Below are 22,835 nucleotides of genomic sequence, written 5' to 3'. Positions count from 1 at the left end.
ACATTTGGGAGGGGAGGACTGTCATGTCCCTTCTCAAACACATTTGTAACAGGGTGTTTCCACACATTTTTGCACAATTTTGGCTAAGGGAAAGAACCCAACATTTTCGACTTAGGGACTTAGGAGGAAATTCGACTTAATTTGGTTGCTAGTGGAAGGTGGGGGCCACCCACGTGGGAATTCGAACTAGGCCATTCAAATGGTTTGGAGGGAATTCGAAGTGCTGGATGGAGGGGCCCACATGAGGCAAGGAAGGCCCACAAAGATAAAAGGAGGAGAGAGCTCTCATTTGGATTGATTCTTACACCTTGTAATCAAAATTACTTGACTATTCGCTCTACTGTTTCGCTGAGTCAATCGACTGTTTAGCCATGAATCTCTCAAGCGGGAGATTCAACCTCTACTTCGGGGGACCATCTGTGCTCGCTCTAGAGAGGCAATTCCATAAGTATTTCAGGAGTTCTGGGAGTGTGTACAACACTACCATTCAACCACAATAGGGAGTGTGTATTTCTGGCTAGCTGGAGAATATGTAGGGGGAGTTTGGAGCTATCCGTGATCAAGCATTTGCTGGGAGAGTTAGAGGATTGGGAGAGCAACAAAGGGTCAACCTTTCTTGTGAGTTTTGGAGCCAACAGAGCCAGGATCCCAACAGTTCGATTTACAGTTACCTGAGGCATGCGCAGAGAGCCACCACTAGGCTCACGTGAGAGTTGGCAGAAGGAATTGTAGAGTTGGCGCTAGCCGGGAGAAGTAGGAGATCACTTGGAGGGCCATTTGAGGAGGATTGCTGGAGTTGGGAGAGCAAAGATTGACAGGATCAGTCACAACAACAGAATTCAAAATTGGAGGAGGGCCAAGCTGTGAAAGGTCAATTTTGAAGGTTGGAACCAAGGGAAACCCTTTCTGGGTTTTTCTAGGTTTTGGGCAAGGATAACATTCTTGATTTTATAGAATTTTTTGGGCAGATCTAAGGGGTAAAACAGGTGTCCCAACTCAGCCAGTAGTTAGAGGAACTAAGGGAAATCTGGGCCAAATTCTGAGGTCAACATTTGGCAATTCCTTCGTGGGTTTTTCTGGGTTTAAGCCAGGGAGCAAGGAGCTGAAATCTCATAATTTTCTAAGCACGGGAAGTTGTGATTCCAACCCTTAGAAATCAACAGATTCTGGGGCAACGCAGTTCAGTTTGGTGCAGCAGTTGAAGCAGCCTTCAGTTCAACATTTTCTCCCCTGGGTTTTGTCAAACTTTTCCATTGAGACAAGCCCAGGTGCACCATTCTATTTTACTATTGTATTTTGCTCTTGAAGAAGTAATAAAATGGCTCAACAATTCTCTATTTCTAGTGTTTCCATGGGTGCTTAATGTATATTTCGTTTTTTTGATTGCTGGATTGTTTGCATGCTTTGTATATCACTTACATTCTTGTTTAGGATCATTACACACTATAATTCAATTTTTACCCATCGTTTTGCTGCTTGGAGACCACGTTGATGCCAAGAGAGGATTTGACCATGCTTGGAGGTGTTCCCTTGACCTTGTATGATGTCATACATGATGTAACATGCCCTCAAAGGGTCTTATCCTAATTACATTTTGACTTTGACTCTCAAGAAGCATTTCAAAATGTGCTTGACCTATTTTCAATGAGCAAGAAACTCATTAACAAATAATACAAAAATAATTTCTCTTTTCTTGAATAAGTACAAATATGAAAATTACATTTATGAAGACCTAGCCTAGTTACATTTCCTTCAACAATAGTAAGGCCCTATGCTTGAATATTATGTTTCCCTGATAACAAATTCTTGGTTTTTTTGTTTTTAAATATGTTTGGAACTTCTTTGTTCACATTTTACAAAACATGTTGGTTTAGTGAAAAAAGGCTGTTTTGGTACCAAACCGGCCATTTCTTGTTCCAGATCTCAAATTGGACTGATTTAACCCTGAAATTGGTCAGATCACGTGGTTCCACTGGTTCCGATACCACTGGATAAATGACTAATTATCAAGTCAAATGTGCTAGAAAATCAGAAAGGCAGAAAGATTTTTCCTATATTGATAATTACTTGTGTTATTTCTTGTATTCTTGTTATCTTTTTTTTTTTTTTTTTCATCAAGCAATCATCAAATCAAAACATGAAGATCAATGTCACCGGCTGTAGGCCCTCAGCTAGGGCTAAAACCCCTGTCTAAGGGAAAACCCAGTCAAACTCTTCCACTAATCAAATTGAGATAGAGAAAGACCTTAAACATGACCAAAAGACCTTCCTTCTCCTCCAAGTCAGCCTTCTAGGATGATTAAGCAAATTTGAGTAATCTCTTCTTGTCCAACAGCTATAGCCTAGCAACAACCTAGAATTTCGGCCCCCAACAACACCAAAATTTCGGCCCAGCTATAGTACTGCGATTTCGGCCCTTCCAGCAACCCAACAACTTTGCACGTGTGAGATAAAGAGAGAGAAAATCTACTTCTTATGCTTGACAAATACCTCCTCCTTCGCTAGGGTTTCCTTCCTCTTCCTTGAATTTCACACTTTTTTCTGCCTCTAACAACTACAAATCGAACTTGTTGGTTATGTGCTTCAAATGAGGTCAAGTGGTTGCCTTTATATAGTAGATTCTGCCACTCAATTAGGCTGACTTGTCCAGGTTGAGGTCGACTTGGTGGAGGAGGCCTAAATGACATATTTTACATAAAAATAATTTTCTTTCTTGGTTGACAAAGCCCGAGAAGAGTCTTTTACATTATGACATGGACAAGGACACTTGACATAAACACTAGAAGCCTATAATGGAGGCTTTTACCTAAGAACCATTGACCGAAGCATGAAACACATGCTTTAATAAGTCAATTTGTTTTATAATAAATTCTTTTCTTTCTTTTGACAAATACATTACATCATGACTCATATACAATTATGAAGAACAACACTAGTTACATTCTTCAACGCTCCCTCTTAATTAGGGAGGTATTCATAATTACATATATACAAAGGTACATGGAAGATCTCAAAGTGATATACTCTATGAAGAGTCACAACACACGCGGTGCTACATATTAGATACCTAACCAGGGTACTCTAATTTGGTGGGACTAAGCTTTAGCCACTTTAGGTACCATCAGGATTTTAAGCTCTAACACCAACTCAAGGATCTAGGTGCGTATCCAAGGTCGGAGTTCAATGATCAATGCCACCCTCCCTACTTCGGGATCTAGACATCAACACATAGGCCGACCGGATGTCCTCCCAAGCATCTTGTTGCCACAAGATGTTTCATCTCTTCTATTCAACTAAATCAGATATATATCCACCACTGCAAGCATGCTTCAAACATTCAATTTTTTTACGGAGAGATCTTGCACAATCACAACCCCAATCAGTAATAAACCTTTAAGTATATATACAAGTAAACAAAAACCTTCCGGGTCCTCAGACATTCTGATGCTACTCATATCAACATCAAGTTATCCAAGTACAACTTGTCAGAAGATTTCTTCTTTCACTTCTTCAGTAGCACCAAATACAACCTCAACATTTCTCAAGTCTTTTGCAACTTCACAAACATCCATCTGTAGTTCTTTCATTCAATCTTCGATTTCCTTCTTTGTTTAAGGTTTTTACTTTTGACTGTCATGATAAACCCTCCCTCTTAACTGGGGAGATATACCTTTCTTCTATCAATACTCCCTCTCAACTTGACAACTTCTTTCTTTTATAGCATTGGAGAGACTTCAACCTTTCAAGGTTTCATTTCTTTTGTGAAAATTCCTAGATCTAACAATCTCAGGAATCCTACTACAACCAACTGAATCTACTTCACCTAGATTGTAAATTACATTAGAAACTTATTTAAGATTTCTTCTTGAAATATTGAGGTAAATTACTAAAAATTAAATATGATAATGAAACATAGAAATTAAGCAAGGAAATACAATCACATAGGACACTTTTATTTTTGGACAAAAGTCCCTGGAAAAACCCAATGCGGGAAAACGGTGCAACAACTCTGAGGGTTTATTATTATTAAGCAGTAGTGAAATTTTGAATACATCTCTGAATACCTCACAAGGTTATTCAGTTACAGAGAGAAATACTGGCAAAAAGAATTGTGAGGTTACCTCACACTATCACTAGAAATCCTGTCTGATCCAACCCCAGACTGATTGCCCCTGGCTTTTCTGGCTGCCTCTACGCAGTATCTGTGTCAGCCCAACGTCAAACTCTCTGGGGACTGCATCACTCCCCTGGCTGCTCGATTTGCTGCCCAGGAGATTCGATTTCTGCATCCTGGTCTCACACCCCGGCTCCTGACAACTAAAACTCGAATTCCCTCTGCAAATTTTAGACTCCTCACTGGATTCTGTGTTGCCTCTGCGTTAGCCCCTCTGGCTCAGTGCTGCCATTGCTGGATTACTCTGTGCCTCTCTCTACTGATGATTCTCCAGCTGAGAAAATCACTCTCTCCGAAAGCTATCCCTGCCCCTTTGCTACAAGAAATCTCCTCAATCGAATTTTCCTCCTAAGAACTTCTCACTTCAGAAAATCAATTTCTTGATCTCTCTTGATGTGTTTTCCAAATGACCCTCAATCCCCTTCTTATATCTTTCTGTTGGACAACCAACAACCTAAATTAACTCCTAATCAAACGCCCAGATTGTTTTGACTTGATCTCTGTCTTTTTCTAGAAGATTCACCCACAATTTTTTTTTTTTTTTTTTTTTTTTTTCACTTCTGGTTCACGGATACCATGGTCAGTGGTCCGCTACGTCCAGGATCGGAAGTCTCTAGGGTGGTCCCCACCCGAAGGGGGTCACACCCCTCGGCCATCCTAACCCCAAGAGCTTTCGGGTTTCGACCCTATGACCTCCCATTGGCGAGGCCCCGACTTGATCGATTGAACTAACCCTTGGGGCTAGATTCACCCACAATTAGATTAATACCCATTAATATTATAATTTCGATAAGTTTAGACTTAGTAACTCCATTAAAAATATTAATTATTTTAATATAATTGTCTCTGGGTGGAATTTCCCAAAACGGTTTCTGGGTTCTTTGGAATGCATGTGCCCAAGCCCCCTGCAAAATTTGAGGCCTAGAGCACATCCGATGCTACCCCAAATCAACACTCCCTCTTAATGAGGAATGTGCTCTAGCAATATAATGTTGCTTCATACTGGTCTGACTTTGAAGCATCGTCCTTGCGCTATTCATGTCTAACATGCTGTCCACCAACTACTGCGCTGCTGTTGCAATTGTACTGCTGCCTTTGACACTGCCACTGCCAATGCTTCATCTATACTATAGCTCCCTCTCAAATGCCACATCTGCTATGCTGCTAGCATTGCCACTGCTAACACTGCATCCGTACTGCAACTCAGTCGCTGAGAGAAGGAACTGAAAAACATCCAAAATTAATGAACTAACTGTGTTCAGTATGATAGCATGTGAATGCTGGAACTGATTGTTGCTAGTCTCTGCATTGTCCCTCTGAATCTACTGCACTGCTGCTGACCTTTGCTCTGTGCCATTTGCATTGCTGCCAACTCTATTCTCCGCTGCTCAGAATCTGGCACTCTTAGCCATTGCAACTGTCTCCCCGACACTAGTCCATCTTGCTACTGCAAAACTGGGCTCCTGTAGCAAGGTATTGATCGAAGAGGTGGATTCCTCAAGAATCTTGCCCATTTGTAGCTCTTTCGAACTACAACTCCAAATCAGCCGACCTCCCTTTTGGAGGTATCTCGGCTGTCATGGTAGACTCATGTTGTTCGATCTTCGCGGCTGCAACCTTAGGATCGTGCTTCTCATCCTTGTCCTTTTTCTTCAAAGGATAATGGGATGCATGTGGCCCATCTCGCCACATCTGAAACACTTCACCTTGGAGACGTCCTTCTTTCATCTCTGTTGCCCCTGCTGTACCTTCGATGTAAGGGCTGCATTCTCCTCCTCCTCCTTGGGCTTTGACCCACTGCTGTTCCTACTTCCGTCAAGTTTGACCTTGACCAGGTCTCTCCTCAGCTCCTCTTGTTTTAGAGCTGCCCACATCTCATCCCAATTAGGCAATGCTGCTCTGCCCAGGATACTCTGGACAAAGACTTGCCACTCATCTGAGACAGAATTGAGGGCCAGTCTCACTAACTCTGAATCCTGGTGCATATGCCTCGGAACCAACAACTCATTACGAGTCTCCTTCAGCTTTGTGAGGAATGGATCCACCCATTCTCTCTTCTGCATCTGAGCAGATCTCAACTTCTTCTCTAAGTACATCTTCCTCTGCTTGGAAGATCCTTGATACAACATGGCCAAGGCATCCCACATCTCCTTAGTATTTTCTTTGCTAGCAGCATGGAACACAACGTGATCCTTGACTCCATCCAGGATCATCCTCTTGGCCTTTGGCATCTCAGCCTTGTACTTCCTTAGCGGATTTGCATCCGCAGGTTCAATGACCACATTGTCGACGTACGTCTTGAGGGCATGCTCATTTAGAAGGAAAGACATTTTAGCCTTCCAGATGACGTAGTTGGATGCCCCGTCCAACCTATCTTGATCCCTTAAGCCACTAGTTTCCATATCCTTCGAAAATTGTTGAAAAACTCCCTCTTTCTCCCTACTACATAGCTTCTAGGCTGGATTGCGTACTCCCTGGTGTAGCTGGTAAGTCTGCTGCTCCTCTGTTGCCCAACAAATGAGAAATACTGATTTCCCCAGCAAGAAACCACTGAGGAAGTATTCCCTCACTATGCGATCTGCTTCCTTCTTTCGAGGACTTTTCTGCCCAGCACTGAACTTGCAGAAAACTGCGTTCCTATAGAATTGCGCTGAGGCTTTGCATGGCTCCCTTTGCCTTGGAAAATCCTCGATCCGACAGTCTTACCTCTCTGTTGACTCACTCAGAGAGAGACAACCTCGAAATATAGCCCTCTTGGCTAGAGCTGTGCAATCCCTCAGGGGATTCGAATCGCTGCTTGCTGCAGCAAGTTGGCCCTTGCTTCAGTGCTAGATCTGCTCTTCCTGCTTGAAATCAAAAGCTCTGATACCATGTGAAAATTCCTAGATCTAACAATCTCAGGAATCCTAGTACAACCAGCTGAATCTACTTCTCCTAGATTGTAAATTACATTACAAACTTATTTCAGATTTCTTCTTGAAATATTGAAGTAAATTACTGAAGCAACTTACACCAAATTAAATATGATTTTGAAACATAGAAACTGAGCAAGGAAATACAAACACACAGGACACTGTTATTTTTGGACAAAAGTCCTCGGAAAAACCCAATGCGGGAAAACCGGTGCAACAACTCTGAGGGTTTATTATTATTAAGCAGTAGCAAAATTTTGACTACATCATTGAATACCTCATAGGGTTATTCAGTTATAGAGAAATATAATGGTAGAAATAATTGTGAGGTTACCTCACACTATCACTAGAAATCCTGGCTGATCCAACCTCACATTGATTGCCCTCAGCGTTTCTGGCTACCTCTGCGCAGTATCTGCGTCAGCCCAGCATCAAGCTCTGGGGATTGCGTCACTCCTCTGGATGGTCGATTTGATGCCCAAGAGATTCGATTTCTGCCTCTCGATCTCACAGCCCGGCTCCCGGCTTTTGAAACTCGAATTCCCTTTGCAAATTTTAGACTCCTCACCGGCTTTTGCGCTGCCTCTGTGTGGCTCTGCGTCAGTCCCTCTGGCTTAGCGCTGCCACTGCTGGATTACTCTCTGCCTCTCTCTGCTGATGATTCTCCGGTTGAGAAAATCACTCTCTCTGGAAGTTATCCCTGCCCCTCTGCTGCAAGAAATATCCTTAGTCGAATTTCCCCCCTGAGAACTTCTCACTTCAGAAAATCAATTTCTTGATCTCTCTTGGTGTGTTTTGTAAATGACCCTCAATCCCCTTCTTATATCTTCTTGTTGGACAACCAACAACCTAAATTAACTCCTAATCAAAGGTTCAGATCTTTTTGACTTGAACTCCGTCTTTTTCTAGAAGATTCACCCACAATTAGATTAATACCCATTAATATTTTAATTTCTCTAAGTTTAGACTTAGGAACTCCATTAAAAATATTAATTATTTTAATAGAATCTTCTCTCTGTGGAATTTCCCAAAACAGTTTCTGGGTTCTTTGGAATGCATGTGTCCAAGCCTCCCTGCAAAATTTGAGGCCTAGAGCACATCCGATGCTACTCCAAATCAACATTTTTCTCATGCCATCAAGGTCAACTTGATTATCCCCATTCTTGTAGCTTCCTTCATCATACTTATTATTATGAACATCTTCAAGATCTTCAAGATCATGTACTTGCAAAACTTTAATAGCAAGTACAACCAAATACAAATATACAGAAGCATGAAGTCAATTAAAAACATGTCATTATAGTGAAAGCATCAAAGCATTCAAACTTTAGACATCAAATACCTAAACCTAGTTAAGTTCATAATTAGCAAGGGTCACATCTTTTTACATACTAAACTTCAACTTCTTGCTAGGGTTTTGTCATAAACCCTTGACTTTATCTTCAAGACACAACCTTAGATTCAATCAAATAACAATCCAATCATAGTACTATACATCTAAGGTTTCAACAATATGCTTTTTAGAATTACATGTTAGACTCTACTAGGGTTTGTTGCACACCCTAGATTTTATCATCAAAGTTAAATCATATCAATAATCGAAAACAATATCATAATGTCTTAGAATATCAATCTCTACTAGGGTTTTGTTACAAACCCTAGATTTCACAAACTAAAACATGAGTATCAACAATTAAGTTAGCATATTCACATATACATATCTATGATGCACTATCATTTCACATCGATATCTACTAGGTAAACCCAAGACCAATATATTAAACAATTCAGGATAGGGTTTTGATTAAACATACAAATATATACTAAAGGTTTCATTCCTAGGTTCTTACTATAACTATTACAAGGGTTTTGCTTATAAACCTTAATTTTCCAAACCCTAAAGATCTAGGGTTTCATTTAGACATTAGCAACAAACCATAAAGGATTAAGGTTTTTATCATAACATTATCAAAACCCTAAACTTCAAAAGAATATGATTTCTAGACTTTATCAACAACCCCTAAGTAGACTAGGGTTTCATTATTTAACATTAACATACCCTTAGCATCAAGAGGCTAGGGTTTTTCAGTAAACCCTAAAGGTTAAGGTTTCACAAGAATGATCAAAGGCCATTGAAAAATATATATTTTTGACTTTCATTAACCTTCTTTGAAAGCAGTTTTGGACACATGGACTCATGACAATCTGAATTACAATATTTGACCTTTTAGGGCAGGAATTAAGAATTATGACCATAAACTTTTGGGTCAAAGACTGGTGCCAAAACCATCCGTATGGGGCTTCAACCTTCAAAAATCAATCTCTTTAATGAAAAGGGCCCACAGGGTGTGCCACCTGTCAAACGAAATGGCGAGACAAGGGCTAGCAAACAGGGAGGTTCTCCTTGAACCAAAATTCACTTGATTTGTGCACACAATTCACCAAACAAATGCTGGCCCATTCACCCTTTGACATCAATGACAATTTCTTCCAACATTTCTTTCCTAAACTTGCTTTAGAGTGATAATGCCCACATAGCTGAACTGAATAAGATGAAATTTTCCTTCCATTTATTGTTTACACATACTAATGGAATAACACCTACATCTGAAATCAGTTGTCCATATCATCTTTGGATGACTGATATGTCTTCCAACAGTGGCATCGTTATCTTGGATCAGAAATATACAGCGCTGTTGGTGAATGTCTAAATGACTTAATTTTTCCTACATTTGAGCACATATAAATCTGGGCATTTTCATTTAAATTCTAGAAGAAATTAACCTAACAAATTTGTGAATCGCAAGCACTAGTAGTTTTTTTCTGGCAGTACTATTGAATTGTTAATGGATCACCTCTGGAACTTGATCATAGCATATGTTTTAGATGAATGATCTTACACATTACTTGTAACACTATGATGCATCAATAAATTTTTGAAGTCTTCATAAGCTTACTTTTCGTTGACCCCACACATTTATCTGTGAATAGTGACACTATTCCAATGGTACACATTCCAATGGTGTTCCATCTTTTTGGCTTGATGAGGAGTTTGATTTGGTCATAATGCATAGATTGAGGTTTCATGCACATTTTTTCAGGGCATCTTTTTTTTCAGGGGTTGTTTTATCGGTCATTGTCCACTTTGTTCACATATCTATCTAGAACCTCAATCCACCTTTTATGGGCTTGCTTAGCATGATTTGAGGAATACTCCTTATTCTGTTGGCACATATGTTGAGGTTACTCTATTTTTGGGAGTTATTATAACAACTCTCTCTCTCTCGCCTCTTGTATACTTCATGGATATGCGTATGCATCTATACATGTCCAATATATTCATGGCTTTACATTGTATATATGCATAAAATTATCGTAAAGACATGCATAAATATAAGTTCTATATGTGTATGTGCATACATTTATACGCACATATTTCAATCCATTTGTTTACCCACTAAAACGATATACCCAATAGGCATGACCCTGCTTATCTATATGCATAGGAGTACACATGCAAGAGAGCAAAGATAGGCCTAGACATAATAAAATGCATCTTTTGTTGAAATATCTATCATAATATTCATATGCATATGGACTTTATAGAATCGAACGTCGTACACATAACTCCGCTTCCTTTGATGCAATTGATTGTTTTAGCTTTTCTCTTTCCATTCAAACCTTTGAAGTTTTTAAAGTACTTAATGAACTTTTGAGCAGTTGAAGGTGGAGTTGGAGTTAAGTGAAGACAAGTGTAAGCAGCTAACTGAACAACTTTCTGTTGCTGAAGAAAAAATGCGGGAACAATATAGTACCAGGTTATCTCTAAGACCTTTTTCCTGAACTTTTTGTCTGTTTATTACTCCTGTATAAGTATTTTATTTTCCTTTCTTTTAAACTGGATAATATCAGATTCTTGAAAATATGAATATCAGTTGAAGAACAGAAAATTATTAGCAGCTTGTCTGGAAATAGCCTTGGTTGGAAACATATTATTTTTCTATCAAAATGTCGCTATATATACAAAATTTGAAAAAATCATGATTTATTTTGGCAATAATATTGTTAAGATGAGAGAATCACAATATATTGTGATGTTGGTGATATATTGCTGATATTTGTGCCATTGATTTCAGGAACACGAGCAATAATCTTGGAATCTCGAATAATATTGAGCTATTTAAGATAATTTTATGAGTCAACATCAGTTTGTGCAATGAAGATTAAAATAATTGAGAAGATTGGAAATGCGGAATTAATGGAAAGAATGATGTCTTTTAGCTGAATTGTAGTTGTGGACGATGACTCATTATAATTAGATCAAACTCAATGTGGAAATTCAGGCAGCAGGGGCCGATTGTTGGCTAATAGTGTCCACCGTTGAATCATAGTATCATACCACATTTGGGTACGATCGAATGAAAAAGAAAATATGACTTTGATCGAATCGAAAACCTAGACCGATTTGATTGATTGGAGGACCTGCACAGATCTCTCATGGCTAACCTTTCACGCTTCTTTCCAGCTTGACGAGGATCTTGAGCGAATTCCTATCCGATTCATTTCAAATCCGATTTTGTTCTGGACATCACCATGAGCTTGCTTGTGATCGCCTTTCTATTTCAGCCACAAAAATGATACATTTGCAGTGGCACTGTTCAAAGATGGGTGGAGGAATTAGGAGTTCGACACTGCAACAATGAAGGGGTCGGAGCTTAACATATACAGTAGCTGTAGTTTACTCACATTTTGAAGTTTTTTGGACACATTTTTCAACATTTTTGGAGACATTTGATGAAAGGACAGTGCATCAGAAATGCATTCAAACATGACAACAAGACAAGAAATTTCAGGACCTGTGGAAACAAATGATCTAGGACAAGTGAAAATTGTCTCATCAGCCAAAGCAGGGAAGTGGGTTTGGGTCAATGCCAAACAATATTGGGGCATTTTAAAATGAAGACTACCCTGTCTAAAATGGGAGTAGACAGAAAAAACGGTCTCAAAGGGAAAGTCCTTGGGCCCTTTGCAATAAGCAATATTCAAACAAGCCCCCTTTGCAAGCATGTGGCAACAACAGGCCCAAAGGAAAAGTCATTAATGATTTTGCCTTCTATAGTCCCACATCCACACCTCTCACCTAGTCATCTGATCTTTATGTGAAAGGATTGTTAAGTGCAAAATAGAGGTTGGAAGTTTTAGAAGCTAAAGAGTAGGAAAGAGATCATAAATTTCATGTAGTAACAACTTTAAATCAGGTTTTAGCAGAAATGAATAAAGTTTTGAAGGAGCAAGTGGCATTGCTATAGGAAGCTTCTTGTAGGGAAGGCAGAATGGTAACACATGAGGACATATGTGCAAAACATGAAGAAATTTGTAGTGGAAAGTACAAAGGTGGTGAATTCAAAACCATCCCAAGATAAAGGGAATGTGGTTGCCCAAACAGACATCCGTGAAGAGAACCATGAGGTTCCACAAAAGTTTCCAAAACTTGGGCTCAAGCTATTAGCAATTTTTCTAATAGGGAAGGAGAAGCAAACATTCGGGTTGGCAACATGCAAGATAGAGAAAGAAAGGCAAGATAGAGCAACAAACATAATTATTAAAGGGGTGAAACTTGAAAGACTATGGGAAAAATGAATGTACTCTTGACCTTGTGAGGGACTTCTTAAAAGACAAGCTGCTTTGGCAAGGAAAAATATGCCAAGCATGGAGGGTGGGTAAGATTAACGGTGAGAGAGCCAGGCCCATAAAGTCGTCATGCCTAGCTTGCATGATAAATATATCATTCTAAGCAAGAAGCAACTCTTGAGGGTTTCTCGCTTCTTTTCTAGAAGAAGATTAACTATAAGACAACAAGAGGAAAGGAGGGAGGAAATGTCAAAGGTTAGGGCAACAAGGGACGAGGGCAAGAGAGCATGGATTTATAAAGGTAAAGTTGTGATGGCACGTTTTGGACCTCCTTCCAAAACAGAGAAGCAAGATGGTAACAAAGAAGAGGCAACAAACTCTTTAGTAGGAAACCATGCAACAAGGTCAGCATGGGCATTAAGGGACAAAGACTCAACTATGAGTCTTGTTTGTCAAAACAAATAGCAATCAAGTCATACCCAGATTTCGTTAATATTAGTTTGTTGGAATTGTAGAGGTCACCCATGGAGACTAGGAATTGGGTTAGGGCATATTGCAGAAGATAGAGACATAATTTGCCTCATAGAAACACATGAGCATGAAGAGTGCAAGACACCTTTGTTGGAAGGGTGGTGGAAGATGGCAGTGTGGAACAAGGCAGCAGGGAATGGTGAAGGACATGAGGGTATCATGGTATTAGTAAGGGAAAAAGAAGGTCATTTCATTCAGTTAGAAAAAGAAGACTCAAATAAACAATTCACTTGGTTTAAAATATCAGAAAATGGAAATCAAATCAGAATTGCAACATGCTATTTTGCGCTGCAAGTTTCAAGAACTTACAAAAGTAGCGAGCTTGACCCCAAAGATCCCTTTGCAACCTTAAAAGTGGATATTGCAACATATTCTCAGCTAGGTGAAGTCCTTATAGTGGGTGATTTCAATGCTAGGACTACAAGTGAGCAAGCTAGCATTCTTTGTTGTAAAGAAGATTGCGACCCTATCTAGCTTACAAAAGAGAGTAATCATCAGTGGGAAAGAATTTCAGAGGACAAGGGCTGCAATATCTTTGGTGAACAATTGCTTACTTCTATGTGGGGCTTTCGATTTAGTCATTTGTAATGGTTTGACTAGATGGGAAAACTCTGGTAATTTCACTTGCAATACTTACAATGGAGCAAGTGTAATAGATTATGTAATTTGCTCGCATGGTTTCTGTGAGAAAATGGAGGAATTTTTGATTGGAGATCAACTTTGGGACTTAAAATTAGATCACAAGTCAATTTATTTAAGTTTCTCTTGGACTGGAAAGAAGCAGTTAGGGTCAAAAACTCAGTGTGTTCAACAAAATCTCCCAAAGGGTAGAATTATTTTGTCTCCAAAAAATTGTAATACCTTCAAAATAATGTTAGAGAGGCTCTTCAAGAAGGAGAAAATTCCAATCCACGACCTTCATAGTCACGAATCAACACATTTAATTCAAAATGCACTTGCAGAGTGCAAAAGAGCAAAAATTAAGAAGTCTGAAACAAATTGCTTTCCAGTTAATGCTTGATTTGACAAGGAATACAAAAGGCAAGGAGAATGTGGAAAGAGTCAAACAAGGATAACATTGTGAAAATTTCATCTATCACAACAACTGGAAATTATCTTCCTAATTATTAATTTATTTAACAATTTATTTGCTACAACAAATATCAAATAATTCACACTGTGATTTTCGCCAATAAATTGCGAAAGAAAAATAGTGCTGGAAACTTAAGAAATTCTAGCACACACACATAAAATATGACAATTATTTTTAGACACAAGTCCTTGGAAAAACCAACATGGGAAAACCAATGCAGTAGCTAAGGGTTTTATATTATTATGTAGTAGTGACATTATCTAAGTACAATCTGGATGACGAAACTGGCAATCCTGAAGAGGAAAGTACTGGCAAAAATATCTTGAGGGAAATTACCCTCACTCCGAGCAATCCTGACACTCGACTTCCAGTGAAAAGCAAGCTATCCAATTGGGCTTGCGCAGGGTCTATGTCAACCTAAGGCTGCCTGCCACACTTGCTGTCGAGATCGTCTTCTAATGAAGCTGTCTTGCTTGCTGCTGACTGGGTAAACACTTCTCCAACACTCTGGAACCTCTGCTTGGCCTCTGGAATTGAAAACATCTTCCTTCCTCAGCAAATTGAATTGCCCACTGAAGCTTCTACGCTGGGACTGCACAACCTCCTTGAGAAATCTTGGCCTCTTTGCAAATGCACTTGCCAGATCTGGAAATTTTCCACCGGCTTCACTGGCTCTACCCCTCACTGTCTTTGCTTCCCTACTGAAGCCCGAACTCTCCTAACACTGTTGACTCTTTGGAAAATCAAACTCTCCAAGGAAATCAAACTCTTTGTGGTTCTCACAAGTGTGTTTTCCATCTACCCATCGACTTCTTATAATCCTATATTGGAGCGCCAACTACCAAGATTAAAACTTAATCAAGGGCCTAGATTAATTCCCTGCTGATCCATTTGAGTTTCTACATAATTCTCACCTTATCTCAATTAATATTGATTAATTAACCATATTCCATAAGTTTAGACTTAGGAGATATTTAAAAATTGGCTAATAATCTAATTGAGCCATCTCTATGTGGAATTTCCAGAAATGATTTATGGGTTTTGGAGATCTCATGTGTTTTAGCCTCTCCACAAAATTTCGAGACTAGAACATCAATGAAATACTCTAAAATGTACCCACTGAATTGATGCAAAGAAACTGTTTGAAATAATTCATTTGGACAATTCTGGAAGCCTCTTATTATGTCAGCCTAATCAAGGGATCACGTTGGCCCATAGATGAGGGGGCAAGCCTATATAAAGGAAACATTGATACCTCCTCACAACACATTCATTCACATTCATTCATGAAGGAAAAGCGAAGTGAAAGGGTTGAAGAGAAGGTAGCCGCAGTCAATGAGGAAGTCTATTCCATCATCCGAGTTCATCATCAAGTCTATTCACACGTGTGGCATTCTGATTTGATCTAGGGCATCACTTTATATGAGTATGTTATTGGGTTAGAGGTCCAATCTAGCAATCGTTTGAAGGAGGAAGTCATTTCCAAGGAGATCGAAGTCATCAAAGGGCTAGAAGAGCCCTAACTCTCCTAGCACGTGTGTCTACGTTCTGAAGTGGAAGGTTCTGTTCTCGCTGCTCTAGAACAGTCACTCCTTTGGCATCACGAGATCTTAGATCAAGCTCAAATCAAAATGTTATTATAATAATGATGAGTCTACAAGAAGTGCGAGGATAAGAGGAGGCTAGATGAGCCTATCCTAAACCATATTTGCTGACTGTCATACTCTTGTTGCAGACCTGCTATACTGTTCATAATTGCAAAAGGAGACAACTTGTTTGGTGATGCCAGCCTAAGCCACATTATACCATGATGATGCAGCCTAAGCCGCATATACCCACAATATGCAAATTCTATTGCATGTCACACTATGTGTGTCCTAGGAATTCTAAATATTCCATACTTAGGGAAAATTCTCTTTCAATAAGGTTCAAGGCTTCTTAAATAAACTTTATGCGGAAACACTTGACTTAACTATCCAAAGTCTAAACCTTTGATAAACCTTTAAGCGGAACCTTACACAACCCTTCATAATCTTTGGTTAATTCTTAACCCGAAATACACCAATTCCGCTTATTTCTATTATAATTTCCATATAATAGAAATATTTCAAACCCACACTTAAACCTTACCTTTCCGCCATTCTTCAAACCTTTGCACATATACCGATGCTCTCCTTAGCGCGTTAAATCTCTGCCGTCGATCTCATTCCTCAATCCGACAGTTATCGTGTCACCCGATCATCAACTAAACCAGACGATCTCTACCGTTGATCTGCTCCGCCCAATCCAGCGGCTGTCGCATCACCCGATTGCCAACTAGCTTGGCTGATCTCCACCGTTGATCAATCCCGCTTGATCCAACGACTATCGCGCAATCTCTCGTGGAATCGTGCACGACCGATATCAGGTCGAGAGCACGCGAGAAAAGTGGTTTTCTCTTTCCACTATGTGCTACGTGTCAGCTGCTAAAGCTAATCACGTAGAATTCAGAAATACCATTTACTACCTTTAGGGCACACGAGAAACTGCTTACCCCTTGCGAGACCGCTTCATCCTTCTTCTAGCATGCGGGTTTAATCTCCGCGGTTCATCTTCTTAACTTTATTTTGCGCGACTTAATCTCAGTTGTCTATTGCACACCAACTCGTTCGTTGATCCGATGGATCCAACAGTTCCTGTGCACCATTACGTTCTTTTGGTTCTTACTGTATAATCACCCATTCAGCTTTCTGCCTGTGTATTTGTCTTCGTCTCACGATCTTCACTTGTTCTGATCTTGATCTCCGCTCGCACCTTTATGCTTCCTTCACCTTCATTGTAACATTAAAGGCTTTCTCCAATACTGTCTGTGTGTAAAACCATAACACTCCTCTCTGCACTTCTTCTCTGATTCTGCACACCTGCAACCTACGTTATGCAGAATTACTCAAGTTCACACACAACTTATAATTCAAATACACATCACACAAACTCAGAATCAAGTTATCTGTATTAATAAACAACCATTTACACAGGAATTTCTTCCTCGGCCTGATTTTCAATATCAGTGGCCTTTCCTTTCCTGCCCGTAGGCCTAAATGACTGACTCTCTGACTCCTGACTGACTAACTTACTCTCTACTTCCTACTATGCCTTTTAGGCTTACATTTATACAAAAGGTTCTGTTTAACCAATTCTGGTTCAGATCCTTAATCTGCTGAACTAAATCCTGAATATCCTCTAAGTCCACTTTTAACTCCAGTAATCCCTAAGAATCCTCTCTAGTTCCACGAATCATGACACCACTTTCTAGTCTAAGACTTATAATTGATTTCCAACTCTCTCGTCATCACTCATCATTACTCATGTTCTCCTACATTCGAGAGCATTTACAAATATCCTCACAATATCTAATTAATTCCTATTCTAATCACTCAAAACATTAATAATTACATACATAGGAATCCAACTTCCTTGAAAACACAAGACCCCCTAAGTTAACTAGAACATAATGAAATTGCTGAGCTGTATGCTCCTGCATCATTTGGGTACATGTTTGGAGGTATTGTCATTTTGATGTTTAAGGCATTGTTGAGTCAAAGTTTGGGTCTTGGAATTCATCAATAAAGATTCTATAAGAAATAGTTCAAAGGGTTTTTCCTCTCACGATTTGGAGACGTTTTTGCCTTGGCTTGGTGCCAATATCTTGTGTACTTGTGCATTGTTGATCTTCTTGTTTTGATAGCTGGTTGATGATAATAACTCATGTTAACAATAAGAAGCAGAATCTAAGGAATTAATATCACAAGCAGTTATCATAGTTAAGAGAAATCGAATATTTAAATTGCCCTCAATTTCTCAACAAAACCTGCGGTCAGCTCTTTGAAATTCAATGCTAGTAAACGCAGGGTCAAAGTGTGGTCAAAGTAGCTGCCCAAAACTGCGGCCTGCCAAGGAGCAACAGCCTAACCCAATCAGCAAATAAGAAGAGTCAACGCTTGATCAATGCTGTCCAAAAGTCACCCTGCAGCTTCGGCCAAACTAGGTCAACGCAGCCCTAGACAGAAATCAGACTTCCTCCTTTGCATGTGTGAGAGATGATACTCCTTTATGCGTACCCAATCAAGTGAGGAGAGAGAAGGATGTGAGGATGAGATGGTAAAATGATGCCACAAGGTCTCCTCCTTTTATATGCAACGTTGAGGTTAAGTTGGGGGTGAAAATGACTATTTTGCTTGCTGGTTGACCTTGACAAATTGTCAAGAATACAAATAAATTCATATCTCGAAATGGGATGATCTTTAGATCAATCCTACACCTCTCGGTGAGAGGAATCCAAGAAAAATATCAGCGTCTATAAATAAGGTGACCCATATGGAGTTTGGCCCTAGTTGCCAATTTTAACACAATATGATGGTTTGAGATTTGTAAGATTGATGAATTCAAAGTTTTAGTTGGGATTGATGTTTGATTGAAAGTCTAGGGTATGCAGCTAACCCTAGTGGAAGCTGGTCATGTTAATGACCAAGCTGTGATTGCTTTTCTTGTATGAAATCTAGGATTTTTATTAAACCCTAGTGGAAAATCTAACATATGAATTCCCGAAGTTGTTAGATGCCTTATAGATCTATATTTGTTTGAATTGTTTCTAGGGTTTACTATATGTTGTAGTAAGGTATGTTACACCTTTGAAAGAAACATTGAAACCCTAGATGGAATAAAGTTGTTATGGAGTAGTCTATGGTTTATGATAAAGTCCCTGGCAAGATGTTGAAGAGTATATGTCTCTTGTTTGTAATTAAGTTTGGGTACCTGATATGTATAAAGTTGAAATGCTTCTGTGATTCTAATATGGCAAACTTCATGCTTCTATAGATTTGGTTGTACTTGCTATCTAAGTTGTGCATGTACACAATCTTCAATATGGTGAAGATGTTCGTTAATGTGATAAGCATGATGAGGATGATGATAACTCTGATGAAAATGGTTGGAAGCCACGAAAGATTCTCCGATGATGAAAATAGAAGAAATCAGCCTAGATTAAGAGGGAGCTAGAATGAAAGAAATCTCCTTAGGATAAGAAGATGGTTGAGAATATTCTTTGTACAACAATGATTAGATCCTCTCTAATTAAAAGGGAGTGACAGATATGATTCTCTACTTCATGTGTCATGCACTAGACCAAGACTAACAGTCGTAAGTTTTAGTGAAGGCCATGAGTGAGAAGGAAATTGGAGAATGCATTTTGAGGTGCCGCTGAAAGAAAGAAAGCAGGATCCGATTGAAGAATATGTTGCTGCATGAGAAGTAGGAAAGGAAAGTGTATGCTTGAGGAATCTTATGTCAGAGATTCGATTGATAGTCCTACTATGAAAAGTTGCGAAGCAACATCAAGACCCCGGAGGTTTGTATTTGATTATGTACATATGAAAGTGTATTATGGATTGCGGTTGTGTTTGTACAGGTGAATCTCTCGAAGTTGTTGATAGCATGCTGGTTACCAATCCGTTTGATTGGGAGAGATTGGTTATCCTTGATTTGTTGGATCTATGAGTGAAGCATTGCCTGGGAGGACATTTGGCTGATAATTTGTGTTGATGTCTAGGTGTCGAAGTTGGAAAAGGTGGTGTTGATTATAGAGCTCTATTTTTGGATACACACGTGGATTATTGGGTTGGTGGTTAGCAAGTAAGTTTGTGGTACTTAGAGGGGCTGAAAGCTTGAGTCCACTTTATTCCCACTTGGATAGATTGCCCTGGTTAGGAATCTAGTCCATGGCATTGCGGTGCCTAAATTGTTGAGAGACCAATGGATAGATTTCCCTTATCAGGTATCTAGTCCATGGCATTGTGGTGCCTCAATTGTTGAGAGACCAATGGATAGATTTCCCTTATCAGGTATCTAGTCTAGGGCATTGCGGTGCCTAAAGTTCTTCATGGTTCATATAGTTAAGATCTTCCTTGTACTTCTATATGATGAATACCTCCCTAGTTAAGAGGGAGTGTTGGCAAATGTAACTAGGTTCGGTCTTCATTTAATGTATTTGAGTCATCTTGTAATGTACTTGTTAACAGAATAAAGAAAATAATTATTATTATTATTATTATTGTGACTTATTAAAGAATGGGTTTCGTGCTTGGGTCACCATGTTTTAGGTCAAAGTCCCCATTGAGGACTTCTAGGATTTATTCTGAGTTAGTATAGTTATTGTACTTTTAAAGAGACCCATATTGGGCTTTTGAATCATGTAAAAAGGTTAAGTATTGAGTCAAATGTAATTTATGTATCGTCCACATCAAGTCGGCCTAAGGACACTAATTTGACCTCACATCGAGCCTATAAATACAAGCAAGCTGAATTCATTTGGAGCACTTCATCTCAAGCAAGTTCGATATCTCTAAGGACGTTGGGAAGTACGATGTGTGAAGCCAGGAAGCCAAAAGAAGTGCGAGTTGAGTGGAGTCTAAGGAGAAAAAGAAAAAAAAAAAATTGGTGCCTCTCTCTCTCTGTTTTGTGCCCTAGATTGGGAGATCGAAGTCTTCCAAGTTTTGTTGATGTCAGAAGCTGCTAAATAGTTGAAGTTGCTGGAAGAGAGGTCGAACATCTGGGAGGATGACTTGGTGTGGAGGGAAGGTTTGGTCTTTGTCTAGGGTGAAGAGTCTCAAAGAATACCATTGAAAGGAAGAGAATTTTGACTGGGGTTTCCACTCGATGGGGGTTTTTGCCCTGACATAGTGCCTACAACTGGTGTCCATTGTTTTATGTGCTTTCGCTTAGGTAATTGCTTGATGAAGTAAAAGAAAGATGATATAAAGAATCGTAATAATAAATCAAGAACATCACAAGTAATTATCAAGAATAAGAAAATCTTTCTGCCTGTCCGATTTTCTAACATGAATTAGTGCTTTCATTTAAGTCTGTAATTTCTTGATAAACCCTTGAGATCTTATCCATCTTTTTATAGAAATTTGATTGATTTTTCTTAAAATTAGACAAATATGTAAAGCTTGCTCTAAAAAAACTCCCATACTCTGTGTTGCTTCTTGATTCTGAAGAGATTTGATTTGCTCTTTCAAGGCTGTGATCATAATCTCATAATTATTTTCAGCTTCTTCCTTCCAAATGCGGGTTTTCTCTTCATGTAATTTTCTTAATTTTTGAATGTGTTGTTCATGTTTTGCATTTACCTCTTTCAATTCTTTTTGAAAATGCTTCTGTAGATTTTCCCTTTCTACAACGAATCCTTGAATTAGAGTTGCAGAATACTTCTACCAGTTTTCTTCATTGAACAATTCAATTTTCTCCAATTTTTTCTCTAAAACTTTGATTTTTTGTAGATTGTTATCATATGAAGTTGCAAGCTCATTCAAATGATATTGGTTGTAATTAACAAAAGCTCCTAAAGCCTGAGAGGATTCTTGAGCTTTTTCTTTCACATCTCCCTGAGCCTGCCAGCTAAATTTAGAAACAATCTCCAAAGCATCATGTTTCCTTTTCTTTGTTCTCCTAACAACTAATTTTGTTTGAGTATTGAAATAATAATCTGTCATAGAAGGAATTGTATTTGGAACTGCTTCTAACTCATAAACTAATGTTCAAGGAGACGTAGTAGAGAAAATACCCTTTTTTTGATGTGATTCCATTTTCTCCTCATTCCTCTTGGTGATGGTTTCACTAGATACTTGTTTTTTTTTCCTCATCTACCTCCATTTCTTTGGCCATTGTAGTCTTTGGTTCCTTCTATTCTGTCTCTTTTGGGGAATTAATTTGAATAATTTCCTATTCAGTTGTTTTTTCCTTTGCTGTTGTTTTCGCTGTTTCCTGTTAGTTTTTGTAGCATCAGATGTGTTATAGCCTTGAAATTTTGTGGAGAGGCTAGAATGCATGAGATCTCCAAAACCCAAAAATTGTTTATGGAAATTCTACTTTGAAGTGACTTAATTAGATTATTAGTCAATTTTTAAATATTTCCTAAGTCTAAACTTAGGGAATATGACTAATTAATTAGAATTAATTAAGTCAAGGTGTGAATGTTCTAGAAACTCACACAAATCAATTTCAAGTTAATCCTAGCCATCGATTAAGATCTAATCTTGGCCATTGAAGCCTCAACTGAGGATTATAAGAAAAAGTCAATGGGGTTTGGAGAAATAACTTGAGAAGCTCGATTTCTTGGCAGATTGATTTCCAGAGTAGCAACAATCAATTGCAGGAGAGAGAGGCAGTGAGATCAAAGCAATGAGAGAGGGGCAGGGACAGTGAAACGGAGGAAATATTTTCCAGATCTGGGGAGGCAACAACAAGTCAGTCGAATTATCCGAGAGAGGCAACGCTGAGGGACTGCGAAGTGCTTCAGCCATGCAGATCGATTTGGTTAGGAAAAAAAATCATTCTCTGTTCCAAAGGCTGGGAAGGAGTCCTAGAGGGTCGGAGAGACGATTTTCTCAGCTTCCAGAGGCAGAACGACTTCATCTGAGCCCAGTCCAGAGCAAGCCGTCCAGCCAGCTATGCAGAG

General features: G+C 39.1%; 1 protein-coding gene across 1 annotated transcript in view; it reads left to right on the top strand.

Moving 5' to 3' along the window:
- LOC149260776 (kinesin-like protein KIN-7O) overlaps positions 1-22,835 on the top strand; it is a 162,230-nt gene that overhangs the window by 8,199 nt on the left and 131,196 nt on the right. The window contains exon 4 of the mRNA XM_089460964.1: positions 10,807-10,904. Coding sequence (XP_089317090.1) covers positions 10,807-10,904 — 98 coding nt within the window. The remainder of the gene's footprint in view (positions 1-10,806; positions 10,905-22,835) is intronic.

The sequence above is a fragment of the Pinus tabuliformis genome, chromosome 6 (genome assembly GCF_031772625.1).
Source record: "Pinus tabuliformis cultivar Carrire ecotype Pingquan chromosome 6, CPIR1, whole genome shotgun sequence".
Classification (NCBI taxonomy): domain Eukaryota; kingdom Viridiplantae; phylum Streptophyta; class Pinopsida; order Pinales; family Pinaceae; genus Pinus; species Pinus tabuliformis.
This window is presented reverse-complemented; position numbering and strand designations above follow the sequence as displayed.